This window comes from Conger conger, chromosome 11 (genome assembly GCF_963514075.1).
Source record: "Conger conger chromosome 11, fConCon1.1, whole genome shotgun sequence".
NCBI classification, from domain to species: Eukaryota; Metazoa; Chordata; class Actinopteri; order Anguilliformes; family Congridae; genus Conger; species Conger conger.
The window spans coordinates 21,199,365-21,221,911 of NC_083770.1; the positions used below are offsets into that span (position 1 = coordinate 21,199,365).

A 22,547-nucleotide genomic window follows, 5' to 3' on the forward strand; every position below is an offset into this window, starting at 1 on the left:
ACTCATAATCAAGATGCAAGTCCTCTGATACTGGAAAATGACCAGATAGTAAGGCAGTTAAAAGTAAGATAAATTCTCGACTTTTTTAAGTTAATCGCTGTTGTCTGAAGCATGAACAAAAGAGAACAGAATACCCTAACTATTTGTTTATTTATTTGGGGAATTAACGGGTGAAACATCTCACATGTCCCTTTTACAAACATAAAGAAACAACAGGAAACCCTTTTGACACTGCTGACCCGAATTCGGGGCTGCTTTCAAATGCGAGGTTCTTTTTGATCAGTGCGCTTCTCTCGGGGACAAAAGCATGCTGAGGATCAGGTTCTCCCACGTGACCTGGAGGAATCTCAGCACCCCGGCACCCCTTTCCCGTCTTCAGTCCGATTTGAAATATAAATGCATTTAAAATTTTTATTTTTACAGCCAATATATTTTCTTTGTTCTGTTCTTCATAATTGTATCAAGCAATGTCATTATCAGCTTCAGCCGCGCGAGAATGCTTCTGATGTTTTTTTCTCCGAGTCCCGAGTACGGTTCGCCTTTTTTCCCCGTTGAAAGTGTAGGTAGGCTATGGCTCGGAGGCACGAATGTAGGCTGTTGCAGTTGGTAACCCATGGTTGGATCCGTCCAGACATGACTTTGTGAATAAGTGAAGTGCTATTCGCTTTGAAGAAGAGCTGTAAAGTGCGGGTTTGCTTTTATTTACGGGAAAGGGGATAGTTGTAGCTACATCAGAAGTTTGCGCTAGGATCACTCCTACCGCGATGTGTGTGGGGGGCGTTCTTTGGAGTTAAGCAGACGGGTACTGCAAGACTTCGGTAGCTTACAGCTATATTTTATTCCGCACAGCTCGCTAGCCTACCGCAACGCAGCAGTCGTAAGTGGACGGCGCTTGAACTGCACTCATTACAACAAACAACTCATCTTGGGTCATGCAATTTTACTTTTTGAAAACTAAATTTTTGGTCCAGGAGTAATGTGTCCATTTTTGGAGCTCCGTTGACTGTGAACAGTTGACCGCATTCTGGAATACGGCACCGTGCAGAGCGGATACCTGCCGCCCTTGCGCTTAATTTAACAGTCTTATTATCCCTGTCTGCATATCAAACATCACATCACGATTCCGGTAGTTTCTGGCGAATTATGCTACTTGTGTAACTTACCGAGAGCGTAGTAATGACTGGTACGAATTGCAGTTCACCTCTCTAGAAGACGAGTTTACTTTTGCTCTCCTGGAAGTATTTCGTAGCCTATTTTTCAGGCAACACTATGGGCTTTACAAATATATGGATCGTTTTTGTGGCTTTGGTCGGAGTTGGCACCATCCCTCGACAAACAGACGGTGGGTATTCATTGCGTTCGTTAAGTAGAGACAGTAACATTGGCTGCGTAAAATAATCCCGAATTCGTTCGTGGATCATGCAGTAAGAACGCATGCAGTAAGTCTGCTATAGGTCCTTGTTGTACAAAGTGCAAGTGCAGTTGCCTACAGTGCATGCATGGATGATCGACTGTGCTGTCGGTTACATTTTCCCCATTACCATAGTTGTACGAGTTTTAGACATAATATAAAATAGCTTACACGAATTCATGGTCTGTGTAAAAATGGATCCACAGGTAATATATCATAATGAAGGTATCGAAAGATTGATTTTGATATTTATTTTAGATTGGGTTCCTTCAACTATGATCTTCTAAAACGAAAAAGAAGACGAAGAAGAAGCTTTTTTGCCCGATATTTAAATCCAAGTGGAAAACTAATAGGTTACTAATAGTCGACATATCTTGCATTGCTGCACCAGTGATGCTATTTCAATATGCAGTTGATCCAAAATAATCCACCTTAGTTAAGACTGATCCAAAACCAAAAACATTGAGTGCCTGAAATCGTTGCGATGGCTATCTCTATTAGTTTTGACATTCCGTTGATATATTTCAATACAAGTTTCATTGCATGCCTTGTCCCAACAAAGACAGCTATTCTGCATCGAAGCACTGTCAATCAAACAAATACAGATTGGCATAAAGTTTTTTTCTCCATGGTTTCCACGGTTATGGGGTGTTTTGTAGACGGATATTAAACTGACAAAGCGGTGAATAAAAGGCCGTCGTGTTTTAGGACAACACACGCACGCGCGCACACATACACACACGCTCACACACTTATTGGCTTATAGATTGTTGAATTGATTTAGCAGTTTTAACTTCATTTCTCTAATGCTTCAAATATAATGTCACTCTAAAATTCAGCTTGCATTCGGACTTCAGCGGTTGCCGTGAATGGACGCAATTATCTTTTCAGCTCCATCTCGGCTTCACGGTCTTTTATTGGAATGCTGCTTCAGGATTCTGCACATAGCCGACGATTGACAAGCGACACAAAATAGCCCCGCTTTGATGGTAGTGTTAACTTTTAAGGCACCTGAGGTCTTAAGTGCGCACGCAATGCGTAAAGCTTTACAAACTGCGAGTCTGCACTTTGCGTTCCAATATCGGTTACTTGGATACCAAAAACTACAATGATTTGAAGAAGTGCAACTTTTTGTAAAATTAGCTGGATTTACTGAATGCATGTTCGGTAGCTTAATTGCAAGTAGCTTAGTTAATATTTTATAAAACCATTTGTAATGGGAAGCAGAAATCAGTGAAAGGTATTGCGCCCAGAAACGGTGAAGTACATTAGGTCTGTGACCTTTGTGCAGAGGCTATGGATGAATAAAAAGTAGTGCCAGTTTCCAGTACAGCTGCCATACCTCATCCATCAAAGCCCGACATATTCCTGTGTAATGCACCTTCAGGATCACCCAGTCCACCTCCTCCCAGGCGTGTACACTCAGGCATGTTTGTCTTTTCATCGTCGCTCTGCAATTGAGGAGCATGATCACAGAGTCTTTGAAGTCTTGAATCATGCCGTATTTTATGTTAAGGTGCTATTAATAAAATAGCACAAATTTTGCTGATGCCTTTTGTCTCCAGGTAAAATATGTTCTGAAGCACAAAGTATACACTACATGCCAAGCAGAACCTATACTTCACACAGTACAGAAAAATGCACTGAAGAACTGATCAAATTTGGGTGAACTGCAGTGGTGAGCTTGTTGCTACATTTGTAAATGTAGCCGAATGTCTTAAAAACACTTAAGCTGTGACCTCCTTACCATACACCCCTTCCCCCCACCACCACCACCACCATCACAAATATCAATCACATAACTTTCCAAGGGCTACAGTTTTAGGTATTAACCCCTTTGCTCTTAACCCATCTGTAGCTTCAAGTGTGCATGTCTGCTGGGTTTATGGCGGGCATTAGATATGTCCAGGTCAGAGATTTTAGATCCACAGTGCCCTGGTTTAAAACTGCACTGGCCATTTGGTTCTAAATCAAGCTTTACCGTAGATATGAACATACAGCGCCCGTAAAGGGGACATTTCTGAAAATGAGGAATTCCCCTGATAGTATCTGTGTTCTAAAGGAATAGTTTTTCGAATGTTTCTACCTTATAGAACCACGTACAGCTCATGAATTAAGCCGTGCTGTTTTTATAAGGTGGACTGATTTTTGTGTTTTTTCTGTGGAGCCTCTCCCCTGATGGTGCTCATTTTCTCCCAACAGGAGCGTGTCTCTACCAGGGCTCCCTGTATGCGGTAGGTAGATCACTTTCTCTCTGCTTTGTTGTCTGTTGAACGTGCACACATATACTCACACACACACACACACACAAACACGTACTCGCACGCACACACACGGTACACACACACCCTTGTCTCTGTTGATTTGTAATTTGGGCAGGTCATTTACTTAGATGCCAAGTCATTTGTCATGGATAATGCTCTGGCACCGCGTCCTGGCTCTCTCTGAAGACAGCGGCTAATAGCACTCCCCCATACACTATCCTTCAGGATTGCTGTTCATAATAGCCGCTTGAGGTCTATGTGACTCGACGCATGCCATAAATAATTCAGTGCTGCTGACTTGGTGAATGGTAACAGCGTTGACCAGATCATGGTGTGTGATGGATTGGTAATTGTGGTTTACAGCAGTACAGAGAAGGTCACAGTCATTTGCTGAGAAGCAGGGAGACAGGTTAATTGCCACACAGGAAGACAGAACTGCTTTTTTGATCAGGCTGCTAACCGTAATTCAGAATAATGTAAAATTATTCTTCCTTAAATTACTTATTTTTTCTGGAGTTGCCTGATTTTTATTTAATTATCTATTACATTGATCAAGAGAGTTCAGCAAAGTCTTTAAACACTGATTTTAAGAGGAAATGCAGAGAAGATTTTTGTGCAGATGCATTCTCTGTGCAGATGCTGTAATCCAAAGAGACAATGGCATAAATTAAAGATTTAACGAACTGTCAAGGGGTACCTTGTTTATGAAAACATTCAGGTGTCTGTCTTCAACATGCCTTGCTCCTGTCTGTAATTGCATAGCTTTTAGGCACGAATACCTTTGTAAGCAAAGAAAGGCAATTATCGAGAGAATAGTTATTTTGTTTCTGTTTGAAGCAACTGGTTGTTTCCCCAATCCCCAAATCTCAGCCACGAACATTGTTTTGAGAGGAAGTGCAGCACTGTACACAGGCTTTTAATGGGCACAGAGCAGCAAATTCCTGCTCCAGATACTATGTAATGAGCTTAATTACAGTAGCATAAGTGTAGAGCAGAGACTTCCCCCGTCTGTCAGTTTAAGAGCACGGTCGTCAAACTGAGTGCTGGTGCTTTCCAGCCATCCGGTCGGTGGCCCCTGTGGTAACCACGGCGATGTGGGAACAAAGGGGGGGGGGGATTCCGGCAGGTGGAAACCTGGGCATGCTGGGACACACTCAGGAACAGGCCCTTCAGAGTTCAAAGACAAACACCTGGTGTGGGTGCCAGGTAGCATCCGGACGGCTGAGGAGACTGGTCAAGTAAAACAAGAATTATCACAATGGACGCTCGGCATTTTTAAAGCGTTATTTCAAACTCTGGAACTCAAACACCCTCAGAGGGGGTAGAAGGGGCAGGGTAGGGCTGTTTGCTTCGCACGGTGGGTGGTTGTGGTGAGGAGTGCTGATGAGAGGGCTCCTCTGTGCTCTCCACTTGCTTTAGAGACCGTGGCGGAGCGTAAAATGCACTCCGGTTGTTTAGTCTGTTGGAAAATGAAGAATAGGTGGGAGGTGGAGTCATGGCGCTCACCTTGGCTAACTTACTCGTCTCGGGCCGACCCAGATGAAAGGAGACAGCTGTCTTTTCGTCTGGCTCGTGGGGGTGAAAGATTTTTTTTTTGCAGCTGTGGTAAGGGAAAAATCAATTATTGATTGTTCTGTACTGTTCTTCCTTCTTAATTAAAGCAGAGACTTTACACATTCCACCAGTAGCAGGACTGGATTATGGGAAATCGCAGGTTCCCAGCCTGAGGAGGTGGTTGGATGACAGTGGGTGACAGCACCAGCTGTAGCCTAACATGCCATAGATCCAAGTGAAGCGACAGCAAGCTGATACTTTGAAGGAGGCAGTGTCAGGGTGTGTGAGTGACCTTTCCCCAATGCTTTCTAAGGAAAGGGCCAAGTGGAGGCTTCCTCAGACCAAAGCAATAATAATAATCAGCAATCTTAACAATATTATCTTTTGCCTCTATTAGTAACGTGAAGTTTATCAAGTAAGCCCAATGCTCAAGGGCCATGCATTGACACGGAGGTGTGTGTGGACATTAGGCACTTTTCCACTGCAGGAACCTTTTCAGGAACTCAGTAACTTTTTGCTGAACTCAGGAACTGAATCAGTTTTGCACTGGAGGAACCAAGGACGGTTATGCCAGAGTGTATATATGTGATGTGTGTGTGTGTGTTTAGTGTCTGTTACCACCCCCTCTGCCAGTCAGCAGTGGTCAGAGCTTCCCCAATTACTATACTGTGGCTCAACCCCCCCCCCCCCCCCCCCCCCTAAAAAATGCACTACCTGCCACTACTACCTCAAATATATCAGTGCTCCGGGGCACACATTCCTGGAATTGCAAGTAAGCAGGTAATTGCAAGTAATTGTCCGATCTTATCCAGAGAGGGCCGGTGTGGGTGCAGATTTGGGTTTTAGCCCAGCGCTGCGACACTCGATGATCTTCAATAAAGACCTTGATAAGTAGAGTCAGATGTCTGAGTGCTGGGCTAAAACAAAAACCTGCAGCCTCACTGGATAAGATCGGACACCCCCGTTTTAAATGGCGTACTGTATCAAGTTTGTCTGCAGTGGGAATTCTAGGACATTCGTCCTATAGTTGGCCAGTTCTAGAGGTGTACCAATATCACAAACCGTCTTGTGGTTTTGGGAGATGGAGGGAGAGGGGAGAGAGCATAGATAGAGATTTGGATGTGAATGGATCTGTACATTTTGCTGCCTTTGCAAGTTTTTGCATTAACTTGTCTTTTGGTGCATAGTGTAGGTCATTATTTGCCCTTGTCTGAGATTTAGACTTTTGTGGGTGGTTTTTGCTTTAATACAGATATGATATGCTGTATTTAAGAAGTACATGTAAAGATACTGTAATTGAAAAAATATATAGTACATATTATGAAGTAATTTGTGAAGTGCATGCTTACACTGATGATGGAATTAAATACAATTATGTTGAGGCAAATGTTAATTTGCTTGTCATAGTTGCTTTGTTCATAAAATATTTCTACTGTAGGACTATCACAACAACCACTTTCAATGTCCAATGTAGCAGAATGTGTTTATCATTTTGTTGTTAATAGTTAATGTTCTCACTTGGGTATAGAGTATGTGACTGCTCTGAATCTAAATGCAAACATGCCATTATCACATTATTATTATACCAAGATAGGATCCACTAAACCAGAAATCCCTATGGAAATAATGGGCCTGTATACTGACAATATTTTAATTAAATGTATTATTGAGATAATGCAACGCTTCACACCATATGGGCCAGTATAGTTTGTCCATTGCCACTTTCAGATATTGCAGTATAGGTGGTAATCCATTACATGGAAATCCATATAAATACCTTACTGATAATTGCAGAAAGGTAGACAGTGACCAGTAGTGACAGAATCATCTGATCAGTATAAACCAGAGAACAACACAATGGGAGTGGGAGGTGGGGTTGCCCAACTCTGTTCCTGGAGATCTACCTTCCTGCAGTTTCTCACTCCAACCCTTACAAAGCACATCTCATTCAGCAGCTAGTGCAGGGCTGCCCAGTCCTGTTCCTGTAGATCTACTGTCCTGTAGGTCTTCACTCCAACCCTAACACAGCACACCTCATTCCACAGCCGGGTATATATTAGAGCTTCTAATTGGTAGAATCAGGTGAAATGAAACCCTACAGGACTGTAAGTTCTCCAGGGATGGGGTGGGACACATTTCCTGCCAAATAAACAACAAGTAATATTATGATTTACTGTATCTGCATACGCGGCAGCAGATTTCCTGCTAGATGTCAGTCCAAGAAGTTACTCTCCTTGCACATTTTAGCATAATTTTATTTTACATTTTGCATTCTCTGGGGAATGTTTGTGCTTGTGATTGATTTTATTTTTTAATATAGTGGGCAGTAGGAGTGATCAAGTGAACCGCTAAATGCTCAAACCCACAATAACTGTTCAGTGGTGCATGTTTTGACAGTTCAGAAAGGACTGTTGAGTGGAACAGTGATAAATGCTAAACGCAGGATTATTGACCGAGTAATTGATTTCCCCAGAAGAAAGCTTGGCTGGGACTTTGCTCCAGGGGAGATGAACACTTCAGCCAGAGTACAGTTATATTTGATTGGCAGTTTTGGTAGCATACCAAGAGTAATGATAGCCCAGAGATGAATGATAGGAGATATATTAACAGTTGCTTCTAATCCCACTGGTAATATATACAATACAGCGCTAATGCCAGATTTGGGAGATATACAGGATGTGATATATATACATGTGCTGAGATATGAGCTCTCAGATAAAGTATGACTAAAAAAATTAGTTTTCAGTAAACACTGTAAACAGCACTTTTAAACCCTTGTGTATATTTAACATACAGATTCAAGTGGTTCTGCCAGCCAGTAGAGCATACATAATTATTTGATAATATCTATAAGGTGTATGTGTAGATTTGGATAGGGGCTTTGAAAAAATTGGACCGAAGTGATTTTTTTGGCTGCAGTGTTTGAAGTTTTCCAGAGGCTGTAAACTGCCTGAAGCAGTCGCTCAATCAGATGCTTGTCTGGGCAAACAGCCCCTGGGTGTTAGTGTGTTTCCTGGATTGTGCTCAACGCGTTGGCTCAGTTTTACAAGTTTAGGTTTTACAAAGGTTGCCTGCTGTGGTATAAGAAAATGCCTTACTAGCAGTTATTGATTTCTAACAGTTCAGCGAGTTGTCCCAGCTTCCTCTATCACCATCAAAAATTAACTTGACCTGGAAGTGATGACGTCAAGCAGGCAGTAGTGCTGGCTACGGATTCCGACTTTCCTTTATGGGTTTTTTCAAATGCATGATCGTTGCAATAAACACTTCATATATTTTTGCGTCACCTGACTATTTTGCAAAATCAAAACAGACAAAACCAAAACCTATTCATATAGGTTGAACAGGTCCAAAAGTTAATCGTTTGGATGTTTGAAAGAGTTAAATGCTTCAAAGGAAATTTGGATGAGGAAAAGACAACAAGCTAATTGCTTGCAAAAACTGAGAAAAGCTATTTTCTCCAAAGTTCTACCTCTGTGTGAGAAGTGTCTTTCCCACTGTTACTGATGCAGAACATTTGCCCATATGTGGACAGCCATTGTGTTTGTGCTGGTCTGTGGAGCAGTACTAAGCACTATCAGAGGCTAGCCAGCAATGTTGGAATGGTGCAACCTTTGGCAAACACCCAGCTAGGCTAATGGGCAAACAAACGAAGACGCTAATCCCCTCCAGGGCAGGCTGTTTCTGCCTGGCGGATTCACTTCTGCTCTGATTGCTTGGAAATCTATGTTCTATTTCTGTGTCTAGGTGCATCTGTACTCTTTAAGTTTCTGAGTTGCCAGGAAAAACATGTCTACTGAGTTGCAGATGGTTATGACCTTTATCGCACTGCATCCCCCCCACCACCCGCCATTTTGGCTCATCTCTAATCCAGATCTGGGTAAAATTACGTAATTGTTTTGGATTCAAACACTATTCTGTGCTTGATTGAGCTTGCCTGGTGCAAGTGAGCCTACCAAGAGGTTTGCAATTTTTGAGAGTATTTAATTGGTTCCACTACACCAGACATGCTCAGTAAAGCGTGGAAAAGTATTTTAATCCAAATCAATTGTGTATTTGGCCCATGGTTATCACAGCACCCTTTATCACACCACAGCATTCCCCCACCGCCCCTCCATTTTGGCTCATCTCCACCATTTCTGCTGAACCCTTGCCTTTGTGTCCCTGGCACCCTTCACCCTGGCAAAGGGGAGCGGCATCTTGTGCGGCCCCCAGTGTCTAAGAGGCTTGATTTCACACTCCGCTGAGCTCATTGTCTCTGGGCCTGGGTGTGGAAGGGAGGCGTCTCCTCTGCACCTCCTGGCCTGCTCCGGTGCCCTCAGACACTGTCTTTTCTAAAAGAGGGTTTCAGAGACAGCAGGCTTATCTCCTGTCTGTCGGTCTTTGTGTCCACTGCTATGCCGAGGCACGCTGGCCACCAAAACAAAACGTCTGGCACTCAAAAAGCAAGGGAAATCACCCAAATCTCCAAATCTGCCCAGCCACCTGTACCGGTAAATCAGATTGACAAATCGCAATAACTTACCACTTTAAACAGGAAAATAATTAACTGGCAGAAAGCACCACTGTTCTCTTAAACACTAATTGCAATATCAAGGGACGCAGTCAGCCTAATTGTAGCTTTTATGGTGATGTATCCTCTGGTTTTAGTTTGAACGTGCTTCCAGCGAGCCTCTTCCTGTGTCCATATCGTAGCTGCTGGTTGTGCTTTGTACAGTCTTTGATCTGTCGTTAAAAGGTAACTAAGGCACTTCAGGGCTCTTCAGTCCAATCAAACAGCATGCCCTTCTAGGCCTGCGTAGGCTCCCCAGGGAAGGAACCAAGGCAGCTGATTCTTACCACCACGTTTCTGCTGCTCTTACCCTCTTAGAAAGCAGCTGTTGCAGAAATCCCACAGGGCCGTTGTGGTGCTGTTCTACTCTGCACAGGAGCCATGTTTGCTGAAGAGTTCCATGTGGTTTTTGGGGCCTAGGCAAAAAAAAGAAAATTAAAAGTTTACCACCACTTTGGTAAATTCCCTTGTGTATGGGGAGTCCTCTCCACCGGGTGGTCTGTGATCTCTCACCGATGAGTGAACAACTGCACATTTGCCAAAGTTTCCAAGTCTCTCAAAGTCCCTAGGGTGCTTTCTAAAAATAAATAAAGCTCTTTTGCAAACCCGGCTGTTATTATTTTACGTTTACTTATCAGTAGGAGCTGGAAAATGTCCCCTGGAATGATTTCAGTTAGCTTTAATGAAAGAGGAATAAAAAATGTGAGTAGAGGCGTAGGAGAGAGTGAATGCAAAACAAGCAGATGACATTTAGAAGCCTGAATTATAAATGGATGCCGCATCCATCAAGGTGCTTTTCCTGAGTGTAATTCTCAGGGCTGAGCTCAAGGTGCCCTTTCAGCTTTACGGCCTCTTTAAAGGTTCATTGCTTTTGGGATTCTATTTTCCCCCACAGAGTTTATAGGACTGATGATGTAAACCACTCCCAAACAATGTTTTTTTGGGCCTGTTAAACTTTTAATCTGGACATTATACAATTATAAAACAGCCATTATAGAAATGAGTGTCCCGAACACTATTCATTTGAATGATTTAAAAAACCTTTTTGCAACCTATTAGTTTAAAGCAAGGTAATGTAGAACTATCCAAAGTTAAACATTCCGGCCGTCCTTACAGAAAACTTGAAGAGTGACACACCGAGAGATAGTCCCGCACACTATTTTCAGTTGGGATTGTTGTGCACTTTCATGCCCAGAGCTGGTCTCAGTCGCTGGTTTCTCTGCCTCTAATGACTCAGCCTAAGCCCCTGTCCTGACGTGGGCTGACAGGGGGAGACGGATGTTAGCCTGAGGAGGTGGGGATCCAGACGGGGCCTGTCTGAGAAATCACTGCCATGCCGGGGGTCTTCCGCGGAGCGTCTGAGGCGAAGTTGAAGGCCCTCTCTCCCGTGGGAGGCCCCACAAGTCACCAGGATTAAGTTTGTGCACACTTGTTTGATTCGTCCGATTCCCCCACCCCCGATGATCACATCAGACTCTTGCTCTTTTTCAGTTGTCATAAAGGGAAGTCGGAACTGTTCACCTTTAAGAAAAGAAAAGAAAAGAAAAACATTCATTATGTTGCTCTTTCTGCCCTATAGCTCTGGGACATACAGATCCTAACACGTTTCATGTGTAATTGAAAAGCATGTAAGTCACTGTCCCAGTTTCTTTTGAGGCTGCCATTCTTATGTTGCAGTGTAACCTTGGTGCAGTGTATTCTGGGTAAAAGCTCACAGTTAGAACTCTAAATAAGGTAAGTATGGCTTAGAAACCATTACAAGTAGTTAAGAACAATCGTTTAATGTCATGCACTTGTAAATAGGTTCAGGCACTGAGATTTGTTAAATAAACTTCCATTGTTCATCTACATGTACATTTTAAATATAGTTTTTTCTTTTTGTCACTAGAATGTATACTGAATAAAGTAAAAATGGTTCCAATGAGTCAGTATCCTGAGAAATGGTCATATTCTCTATGAGCTAAACAATTACTGGTACTTGGAGTGAAAACAGAAGTGGTTGTGTAGCTTTGCGTACAACCAGACATCTTTGAGTGCTTTTTGCCCGCTAGTCAAAAAACCTGCTGTGAATAATTTTATCACCAGTCTGTTTGAGTTTAAGCACCACAGACAAACTCTGTCTCACTTACTTCCCGAAACAGGATATGGAATCATAAACTGTAATATTAGGTCAAGCCCTGATTTCCATGGTGCTTCTAATACACTTGATGTTCAGTTAGATGTCCCTCCTCAGATTATGTCTGTGGAAACACTGCTCTGCAAAGTAGTTGGTTGAATCAAATGATAGATCCGGGCACCTGGCATAGTGTAGTCTACAGTGTGTTCTGTGTTTAGCTTGCACGCAGCATAATGAGGTGTTTACATTTTAGTGCAGCTCTTGTGGAGCCTGGTTTCTTTCAGAGGTAACAGTGGTGACTGAAGGAATTCCAACAGATCTTATTAAGGGTATTATTAAGAAAGTTGCACCCAACTGTGATGTTTCTACAGGAACTGTTTTATAGAACCTCTGGGTCAATATTTACTTGTTTGCCCTGTGCTATGGGACCCCTCTCATAGCCTAGTAAGGAAACCCCATGGTGGTAGGAAACCATTTTGCAATTTAGGCTTGGATTTAAAAATTGCAGTAAATAGGAAAATCCTTCAAAATGGTCCCACTCTCTTGTGCTGTACCAGTATTAAAAGCTAATCTCTAAAGGAGATTTGTTTCCAAATCTTAAACCTTAAAGGAAAACCCTATGGTGAGTGTGAAGAACAACATAGCAATAATGCAAAAAACACGTTTGAAGCCAAAAATGCAATAAATGTATATATTCATGTAATAACTGCTCCAAATTGTAAGGCACTTATCCAGGTGTAAGATGAGCTTCCCCTGTGACTGCGTATGTGGATTTGTGTTCAGAAATGAGTTATACAGTAGGAAATTAAGTTACGTTAACTCTGCGTTATAAAATATTCTAAGAAGTGGATAAAGTTGGGAAATGAGCTTCCTAATTGAAAACTGGATACCACCCTCTAAGGCAAACTCAAGAATCAGATTTCTGCTCACCGAATTATGGACTTCATTTTTTTAATCTTATTTGAGCTCGACCTGAGGCAAACATGGTTTTAGCACCTTGCCTTCATCGCAGAGCCAGTCTCACAATGGCATTGTTATGTGAGAAGTTTGCGCCACTTCTTAAAAAACCCAGTTAGCCATTGAAAGGAGCATGGGAAACGGTAGGGGGGGGTGTTTTGGGTTATAGCCCTGGCTGATGGCAGCTCCACCCACCCGCCCCCCTGCCCCCTCCCTTACTGCCAGCCCCATGGGGGTGTCACTTTGAGGAGGAATCTGAGAGCTTTTCAGCACACAGCGCAGAGAGGAGAATGAATGTGTGGAAAGTGAGGGTTAAGTGAGGTGGTCAGAGTTTAGTGAGCCTACATGAAGACCCCTCCCCACATTGGACACAGCAGGGGACAGAGAGCTAGCACATGGCAACCTGGAGCTTGACCCAACTCTGAAGACCCCTCGCCTTGGGGGAATATTCAGACACAGAGGAGTGGACATAGGCATGTAACAGCTTAGAGTTGCATTCTGTGTGCGTAATCCAAGGTCTGACTGTTATAATAGCGGTCGCACATGACCAACAGATTGGCCAGACTCTTATCCAAAACCCCTCGCCGTGGGGGAATATTCAAACATCGAAGCACGGAGAGGCTTATGCTTATTGGGTAGGTGCAGCTCAAAGTTGTGTTCTCTGTCCATAAGCCAATCTGTGATTGTTAAAATAACGTGATTGTCGCTTGGTTCTGTTTTCATCTGCCATATAGGGAGCCTCTCTGCTAGCATGTCTGTATTTAGCCTGGCTACACATTTTACAGCCAGCCAACCACCTGTGCCACAGAAGTTGAAAGGTCACCACAAGTCAGCTCCCTTCACAGCTGAGAGGGTTTCACAATGGCAAACATTTTCAGAAGGGCTGGAATTCAATAACCACACAGACCCTCAGATACTCTCTTGCTCTTTAGCACGTTAGCACTGAACTGTGTAAACTTCACCGACTCCAGGCCATTGTTGATGGAGCAGCCATATTAACTTGCCCCCCCTGCCCCCTCCGTACTTTTCGAACTGTGACAGGGGACTAATGGGACCCACCCTCGGCCTCAGATGAACTGCCATTGGGACCCCCCCCTGAGAACGCTGTTGGGTGGCGGATGAAATTTTTGGCAAAGATTTGGAAAGCTGCAGAGGACAGAGGATGGATTCCAGCTCGCGGTGGAGTGCGTCCGTAAATAATCTCCCGCCGGATACAATAATAGCCGGCGTTCCCATCTGCTGAGCCCACACGGCCTCCATTCCTCACATGCGAACGCTGAAAATAACCCCCCTGGTCCCGCTGTCTGCCCCCCCCTCCCCCCACAGTGCCCCGGTCAGCAGAGAGTGTGCCTCCATTTGTGGCGGCCGTATGGGGGTATGGGGGGGGGTTGAGGTTATTTGGGGGTTGAGTGGGGGGTCAGGCTCACAGGGGCAGTAAGTAATCATTAATCTGGGCCCTGAACGTGCCACTCTTCCCCAAGCAAGTTTAAGTTCCAGAATCTGCCTTCAACCCCACTGCCTCAATAGTCCTTCTGTTGTAGGCCTAACCCCCACAACCCCCCCCTCCCGCAACACACATTGACACACACACACAAATTCACACACAGACACACAGACCCATTCACTGACACACACACATGGGTTTTGAAGGCTTATGGGAAGACTTGCGCAAACAGCAGCTTAATCTTAAACTGTGTTCTCTGATCTCCTGTTTTCTGACTGCCCAAAGTATTGATTTTGTTGAATCTGTGCTCCTTTTCATAGCAAACGGCTTTGGCACATGAATGAATCTCAAGAGTTGGGGCCTCGCAGCTAAGGGGTGGGAATGAGGCTTGACTGTGTTGCGGTGATAACATTTCATGTTTTATTTTGGTTGTTGTGTGTACTCAAATACAAAAGACATGCATGCAAGCTATTGCCTCTTCTGGCCACGTTCTTTGGGTTTGTTTTTAAATGCAATAATCCAAAAGGCATAATCATAATCTCCCTTTGTATCCAACTCGTTTTGTTTTTTTAGAAAAAACTGGAAGCCAAAAACATGGAACAATGATCTGTTGAATCAAAGCTGTTGCAATTCGGCTATGCACGTCCATCACAGGAATTCAGCTGCCCCTGAAACACGCCGTTCCCCATTGTAGAGCGAATTGGACTTCCTGGTGCTTTATTCCCGGCGTTCTGAGTTATGAATGAAACGTTCAGAAGGCTGTTCAGGAGTGCCACATGTGGCCTTGCACACAAAACAGAGATAAACTCTAAAAAGGCGATAAGAAACCTCCATGTGTGCCAATGTGCCAATTTCAAGCAATAGCTTCAAACAGTCTGACACTCCCGAGGCGGCTTGTTTCTGAAAGTTGATATTTTGTTGAAAAGAATGGCTTTATACAGGGCACAAGTGTATCTGCAAACCCCCCCCCCAATCCATACCAGCTCAGCGGCACAATGGCGTCCCGAATGCTCTTTGTTGGAAGGAATGCCCTTGTTCTTTGTGCTGGCTGTCTCCTGGCTAAGGTCTGGGCTGGCGGGTTGCCAGGTTCCTGGGAAACCCAGCACGCTGTTGATTCACGCTGACAGAGTGGCAGTGCCTCATCCTGTTCACCTCCTCACCCTCTCTCCTTGGCACATCTGCTATCCTGACGATGGCTGGGCGGGGGGGGGGGGGGGGTATTGGAGTGGAAGCTTTCTCAGCTCCACTTCTGGTTCGTAATTAAAAGGCACGGCGTGATTGCTGGTCGTAACCTCATTACAGGTGTAGCTTCTCACATTGTTGCCATGGAGCAACACCTGGAAAATAGCCCCCTCCTCCCTCGGTGCCGCTAAGCTAACCTGGGCTGAACTGTAATTTACCCAAGAACAGCCATAAAAGCCCTGTAAAGAAAGGACAGCCCTTGCAGCGGGGCTGCTGATCTGTCATTATGCCACATACTCGCTAATTTCTATGACATGCGTGCCGCAGAATCCCGCACCCGTACCTCTTAGGTTCCGGAGAGTTCTGTGGGAACGCGCTCCCTGCGGCCCTGGAAGGTACACTTTACCGTACGGCAAAACCGCCAATTTGAGGGAAGTACATGTTTATCTGTCCGGGGCCTCCTGTTCTCGGAAGCGCGGAGGCCACAATCAGCGGAAACAAAGCCTAATCTTCCCCTGCTCCTCTTTCATCATCTTTCCCTCTTTCTTTTTTCTCTTTCTTTTTTTTTTTTTTACCAGCGAAGGCTTGGATTATAGCCAGTGAAATATTGATCCCTCTCACCACTCTCTGAACGCCCTGTCAGACGCCTTGTGCTCTAATGCATAGAAAATAGGCTATCATGGGGCTTCCTTTGGTCGTAATCTTTCGGAAGAAAGGGAGACCTGTCATGTATCCCATTAGTTTTGGAGTGCAGGAGATGCCAGCATTATACGATGGCGGTATTCTTCCTGTAGTTTGCACTGCTCTCAGGGCCCGTGGCTCTTTTTAGTAATTACTTCCTTTTCCCTAAGCAACATGGCAGCCTTCGGGGGAATGTGGTCGCGCAACAAAAGTCTGCCCAGCACTGACCTGACCTCAGATCAAGGCCAAGGTCCTCACAATGCAGCTCCGAGGCTGAGTGTGTGTGGCCCTGGGGTTTTTCACCCGGAACTTTAGTGCTGTATTACGGCATGCAGAAAAAAACATCGGTTTGCCCTTTCACACGCTAACATCTTGCTTTAGTATTATTGTGTGAAACGGGCAGTACTGGACACATGTGGCAGGGGGCGAGATCACGTGTGTTAAGGACACGGCCCTAGAAGGGGAATAATCACAGAAAAAGACAGAGCGGTATAAATGCTTGCCTCAACACATTTATTTCGGTCTTAAACCGTGTGAGAGGGATTTTCCTTTTTCAACGTAGTTTCTTCTGTACCGCCTCACTGTTGGTTTTCATCCTTGATTTCACTCCCTTGCAAACACACAACATCCAGGTGTTTGGCCTTTCTTAACAGTGTTTTTAAAAAGCTCCCGAGGCTCTTTAAAGTTATCACTTCACCTCATAATTATCAGTTAACATTTACATGACTGGAACTTTGAGGATGTTTGAAGCTTTCTTGAAATAAAGCTCATTGTAAAAAAGTTCATAAGAAAGAGAACCTGAGGTAGACTTTATGTGGATGTTCCCCACAGTCATGTTGAGACAGTCTCCCTTAAAAGGGTTATTAGCTAATTCTTGTAATGTCCAACAAAACTCTGGGAACTTGATTTACTTGGGTGCTGTTTCATTAGCTTCCTGGGAGACCTGGGGTGAAATCCAAGGCCATTGCTGTCAAAATGACTGGACAGAACAGAACAGGTGAAATTGGCCAGGAATGTGGTTTTAATGACCTGGTTCATGACCTGGTTGGTTAACTTCTCTTAATAGAGCAGTAATACTTTCATGGGCGGATTAGATCTATTTCCAACACAAGGGTGTGGATGGTTTCCAAGTCTTAGGACTTTGGGAGCAGAGTGTTGTTCTTTACACCGAGGGCCAGAGCTGAAGGTAATATGGGAGATAAGTTACTGAGGAAAAGCTATAAAGTATATTGACTGAAAGGTTGCCTACTGGCATTGCTGCATTATTCAGCGTGGTACAGTATGTATAAGAATTCAGATCACCGTGCTGCATTTTGTCTCTTCATTGGTTTCTTTATCTGGAGTCGTAAGCAAAATTGGGAGAGCCTGATGGTGTCATTTCAGATTAAGTGTTTCCATTTAAATGCAGGTATTCACGATCCTTAAATTAGATCAAAATTATATATAGTGACTGTTACTGTAAATAACGGTGAGATACGATATCAGTATCCATGGGCTAAGTTAGACTGCCATGCCCTATCTCTGTGCTTTAACAGTCAGTGAGCCTGAGAGGGATTAGGCCACTGCTTGAGAGCGTGATTTGCTTGCCTCCTCTTCCAGTGTTGGGCTACAGGCTTTGTAAATCTGGCCAACAGATGTTCTCAAAAATCTTCCATGCATCTTCTGCCAAAAGCCCAAATATAGATGTCTAGGGGGATGAAAATCTTTTTTGACATTGTTTTGAAAAGACCAATTGCTAGCTCAGGTTTAACCCAGATATAGCCTGACTATGTCCTAGTCAGCTAGAAAACATTTTTCATCCAGCTTTTCACCTGAACGCATAGACAGCAACTTTTTACTGACGTTTCACACCGTCATGTTCACTGGGGTGTCTGCTTAGTGTATGAAGCACAAAAGGTTTCCAGAATTGGGTAGGAAAAAAATAGGGTGATTGGCCAATTCCTTATGCCTGCACCTCCTGTAGCAGGGCCTTATTAAGCAAAAAGCTTGAGCTCCATGACTGACCCCATGCGGTGTGGGAAGGATTAGAGAGACGGACCGTAGCCACAGACAACAGCGGATCTATGAGAGGGATTCTCCTCATTGTCCGCCAACAAGACTGTATTATGCTACTGCCTAAGGGAATGGGGTGGGGGTTGAATGGGTGGGGGGAGGGGGGGGGGGGGGGGGTCATTTGCTTTGGCCATTCACAGGACATTTCCTGTGATAGAAGACCCTAGCTGACTGAGCTGTACTGAAGAATCCCTTGTTCACTTTCCTAAAGAAATAGATTTTCTGTGCCTCCTTGCAGTTGTCATAAATGCAGAGATTTATTTGTTGGACGTCCAGCTGTAAAGCTCATGATGAATGTACTATTGAGCTGGGCTCTTCTTCCCAGAGTGACAACATGTTGAGAGTCATAATATCTCCTCTGATAAATTCATTGCTGGTGGGAGACAGAGATAGAACATCACATGCAACCACACGCAGATACAAGACACACACACACAAACTCACGCACACTCACATACACACACACACGCATGTACACACAGATATAACACACACACACACAAACTCACGCACACTCACATACACACACACGCATGTACACACAGATACAACACACACACACACAAACTCACGCACACTCACATACACACACACATGCATGTACACACAGATACAACACACACACACACACAAACTCACGCACACTCACATACACACACACACATGCACACACAGATACAACACACACACACACAAACTCACGCACACTCACATATACACACACGCATGCAGACACACTCATACACACAAGCACAGACACACACTTGTGGATAATCCAGCTTTGGGGAATATGAGTAATTGGCACACATGGCTCCTCAGGGTAGCCTGTCAGGTGTTGCTTCCTCATTTAAACTGAATGTGATTTTGGTTCAGGGCAACATTCCACAGAGGAAGGCCCTGTTCATGGGTATTCTGTAGATCAGATTGTTATGTTCCTGTGTTCTGTGTGTTAGTGTATCATTGTTTATTTTTCATTAGTCTTTGCACTCGTCCTCCCCTGTTATGTCTGCGTCTGAATGTTTTCCAGTCGAGTCACTCCCCTGTCTGCGTGCCCCACTATTTGGGTGGTTACGGTAGTTTTCGGGGTTCAACATTTTTTCTAAACTCGCGATTCTTACTTCCTGCTTTTTCTTGATAGTTAAATGTTGTAAAGCACTATTCTTACTAACCACTACTAATCTAGGTTTTGTACAGTACTAATCCGATTAATACACTTACTGTCTGTCTAACTAACTAACAATTACTTTTATTGGATAGTTTAGAAATATTCACGTTACTAACTCACTAACGCATCTCTTAGCATTTCTGCGCTGTTCTATAACTCCGCCTTCCTATGCTATCCCTTATTACTCATTTGTTTCAGCGAAGTGTTCGCACCTGTCTCTTAACTATCACTACGTCTTCAATCTATGCATTGTCTACTCTCTAGTCCAGAGCCGTTTGTTTTACATGTGTGTCTTTGTGAATCCAGTCCGCGTTTTTGTTTCCCCCCTCGTTATTGTCCCATTACCCTTTCATGTGTCTCACCTGATGTTTATTTGTTAGACCGCCCTCACTCCCATGCCCCGCCTAGTTTGTCTCATTCCCCTGTGTATTTATACCTGTCCTTTTCAGTTGCACGCTGCTAGTTCGTCTTGTCCTGTTTGTGTTCCCGAGCCCTTGATTCCTTCCCCAAGTTCTAGCCTTCTTGTTTCCTTGCCCCTGCCCTTGTTCCCGAGTCCTTGCCCTTGCCCTTGTTTATCTGGTTTTCCTGTTTTGACCCCTGCCTGCTTCCCTGGACTATTCTTTGTGTTTTGTGGATTTCTGTACCTCTGCCTGTTTGGACTGACCCCCTGGATTTTGACCTTGGCTTGTTTTGTGACTATGCTCTGTCTGCCCCATCACCTGTGTGTAAACTTGCCATTTTCCACACCCCTGTGTCTGCTTCTGGTTCCTCTGTCCGCCCTGCCGTAACACAGATGGATTAGAGCTGGGATTGGGAGAGAGGGTACAGTCCACATTCAGCACAAAGTATTTTCTCTTTGGAAAAGTGAAAATTATATATTAATATATATCTGTATAAATATATATATATATTATTTAAACTCTGTAATTATTCTGTTCTATGTAATATAAGGTTTTCTATCATTTCCACCAGGATGTCCAACTATAAAGAACCACATTACCAGAATAAAGTGCAAGACAAGCCAATGTTATGTCAATATAATTCACTTTTATGTTCCATGACAGATGGTCTTCAGCATACTGGAGCTCCATGTTATTTAATATTTGTTCATTGTTGCCTCAATGAGCCAACTAGGCATATAATGTACATTACTACTGTTTCTGAATTCAATTCATCACCATGCAGGACTTGTATTTAAAGGGTTAAGTGTCAGTTGACTTGAAGACTGTGTTGTGATAGTTCTCTGTAAATTCTTAAGTTAATAAATATTTCACTTAAAAAAAAAAGGAAAACTGAAAATTATTTGGAAATCCAGTGAGCAAAAGCCAGAATCTAGATGCATAGAGGTGTGGAAATCTTAAGTTGATTGATGCTTTGACATGAACAGACGAGGTTTTCTCAAATATAGCTCTGGCTTTACACAGATATAGCCTGGCTATATCCTGGTTGGCTCGAAAACTTTTCAACAAATGTAGCCAGGTTTTCACTTGAATGCCAAGATGCCATTTCTTAGACTTTTCACCACAAAAGTATTCATTATGAATTGTATTTTCTGTCATAATGGAGAAAAGTGGATGTTTGGCTAAGGTCTGGTTTCTGAACAGCTCTTTAAAAAATCTATCACAGATTGACCTGCCTTTTCTTGAACAATGATTGCAAAACAGGGTCCACAGAATTATTATTCATTGTTGTTGTGTTTCTCATTCTTGAATTTGTGGCAGTTGTTTGCTACTTTAAATGTATTCATCTGGTCTTTGTTGGAGTGTGGCATTTTATATGTTTAACTAAAATCAATCTAATGTCTTTATTTTAATAAAAATGTACCCATTGCACAAGTAATACAAATTAGTTTTGTAGTTGCCCGTAGTAATTTGTTGTTTGTGTCATTCATTCGTTTGCTCTCTATTCCAATTTCCTGGTTTCATGAATAACAAAGTGTAAGGAATTATTTACCTGTCACAATCAAGCAACTGAAAAACATATACACCTTCAGTGATACAAAAACCAAAGGAAATCATTCTGAATTGAACATGCTCATTGGCTATCCAACTAACCACCCAACAGGATCATTTTACATCACCTGGCAAGCTTTGTCACATTTTGACAAGTGGTCATTCTCACCTGCTGTATGGGAAAGCAAAACACCCTAAATGCCTGATTTACACTGGTCTGTGGAAGAGAGGAAGACACATAATATGGAAGGGTGTGTGGGGTGGGGGGTTGGCAGAGCTCACAGGGGTGAATGGGGGCTCCTTTGTCAGTTTAAATCCACTACGTATCTCCCACAAAAGAGTGTGTGAGGATGAGTTATGGCCAAAAATCTAGCTACAGTGATTAGTCTGAGGGTCCCTGAATGGGCCCATTGTTCAACCTCTTGCGCTTTCACAAAGAAGGTGAAGAGTACAAAATGTCGCCTGTGTTTGCGCTGCTAGTTTTCCCCCCGGTGCTTGTATAAAGGGACTCCGGTGTCTCTCGGACGAGTCCCAAGTACGGGCCGCATTCTTCATGGTGTGAGCGAACCTCGGCACTGCTAGAGACACAATACCTGTCTCTGCACTACCTGAGTAATGCAGTTACGCCATTCAGCCCTGGTCTGAGGAGGCTGGCTTTTTGGGAGAGGTCACATGGAGGCTGAGAGGAACAAGGGCATAGCAAGGGGAAACTCTGACTAACATATCTACCACAATGACAGGTGATTTCCACATTATAATATTTTTTTTTTAAGTTAACTGTAAGTAAGTAACTGGCTTTTTGTGAGGGATTTTTGAACTTTGTGGGATCCTGCTGAGGTGGGGGGTAGGTTGAGTGGCAACGGAAGGAGAGAATCTGGTTACTGGCTTTTCTAACGCATGTACCACACATGCACTGGAACAACATTTCCACTTCATTATATATTCAGAAAACATTTCACTTTGATGGTAAATAAATTAATGTGTTGCCACTTTACACAATTGTTTTGTTTGTTTACTTTTCTACGCTTTACTGAGCTTGTCTGGTGTATTGGAGCCTATAAAATTCTCTCAAAAAGTGCAAACCCCGCCTTCTAGTCCTTTTGGTTGGCTCAATTGCTCCAGGCAAGATCAATCAAGCACAGAAAAATATTAGAATAATTTTTCCCAGGTCTGGTTCAGTCCCAGACTCAGTTTCTTCTTCCACAGTGAGGTGTCAC

At 43.5% G+C, this 22,547-nt stretch overlaps 1 protein-coding gene across 1 annotated transcript in view; it reads left to right on the forward strand.

The window, feature by feature from the left end:
- The first annotated feature begins 718 nt into the window (after positions 1-718).
- Positions 719-22,547, forward strand: part of fras1 (Fraser extracellular matrix complex subunit 1) — a 135,469-nt gene continuing 113,640 nt past the window's right edge. Inside the window, exons 1-2 of the mRNA XM_061259739.1 lie at positions 719-1,342; positions 3,614-3,645. Coding sequence (XP_061115723.1) covers positions 1,270-1,342; positions 3,614-3,645 — 105 coding nt within the window. The 5' untranslated portion in view covers positions 719-1,269. The remainder of the gene's footprint in view (positions 1,343-3,613; positions 3,646-22,547) is intronic.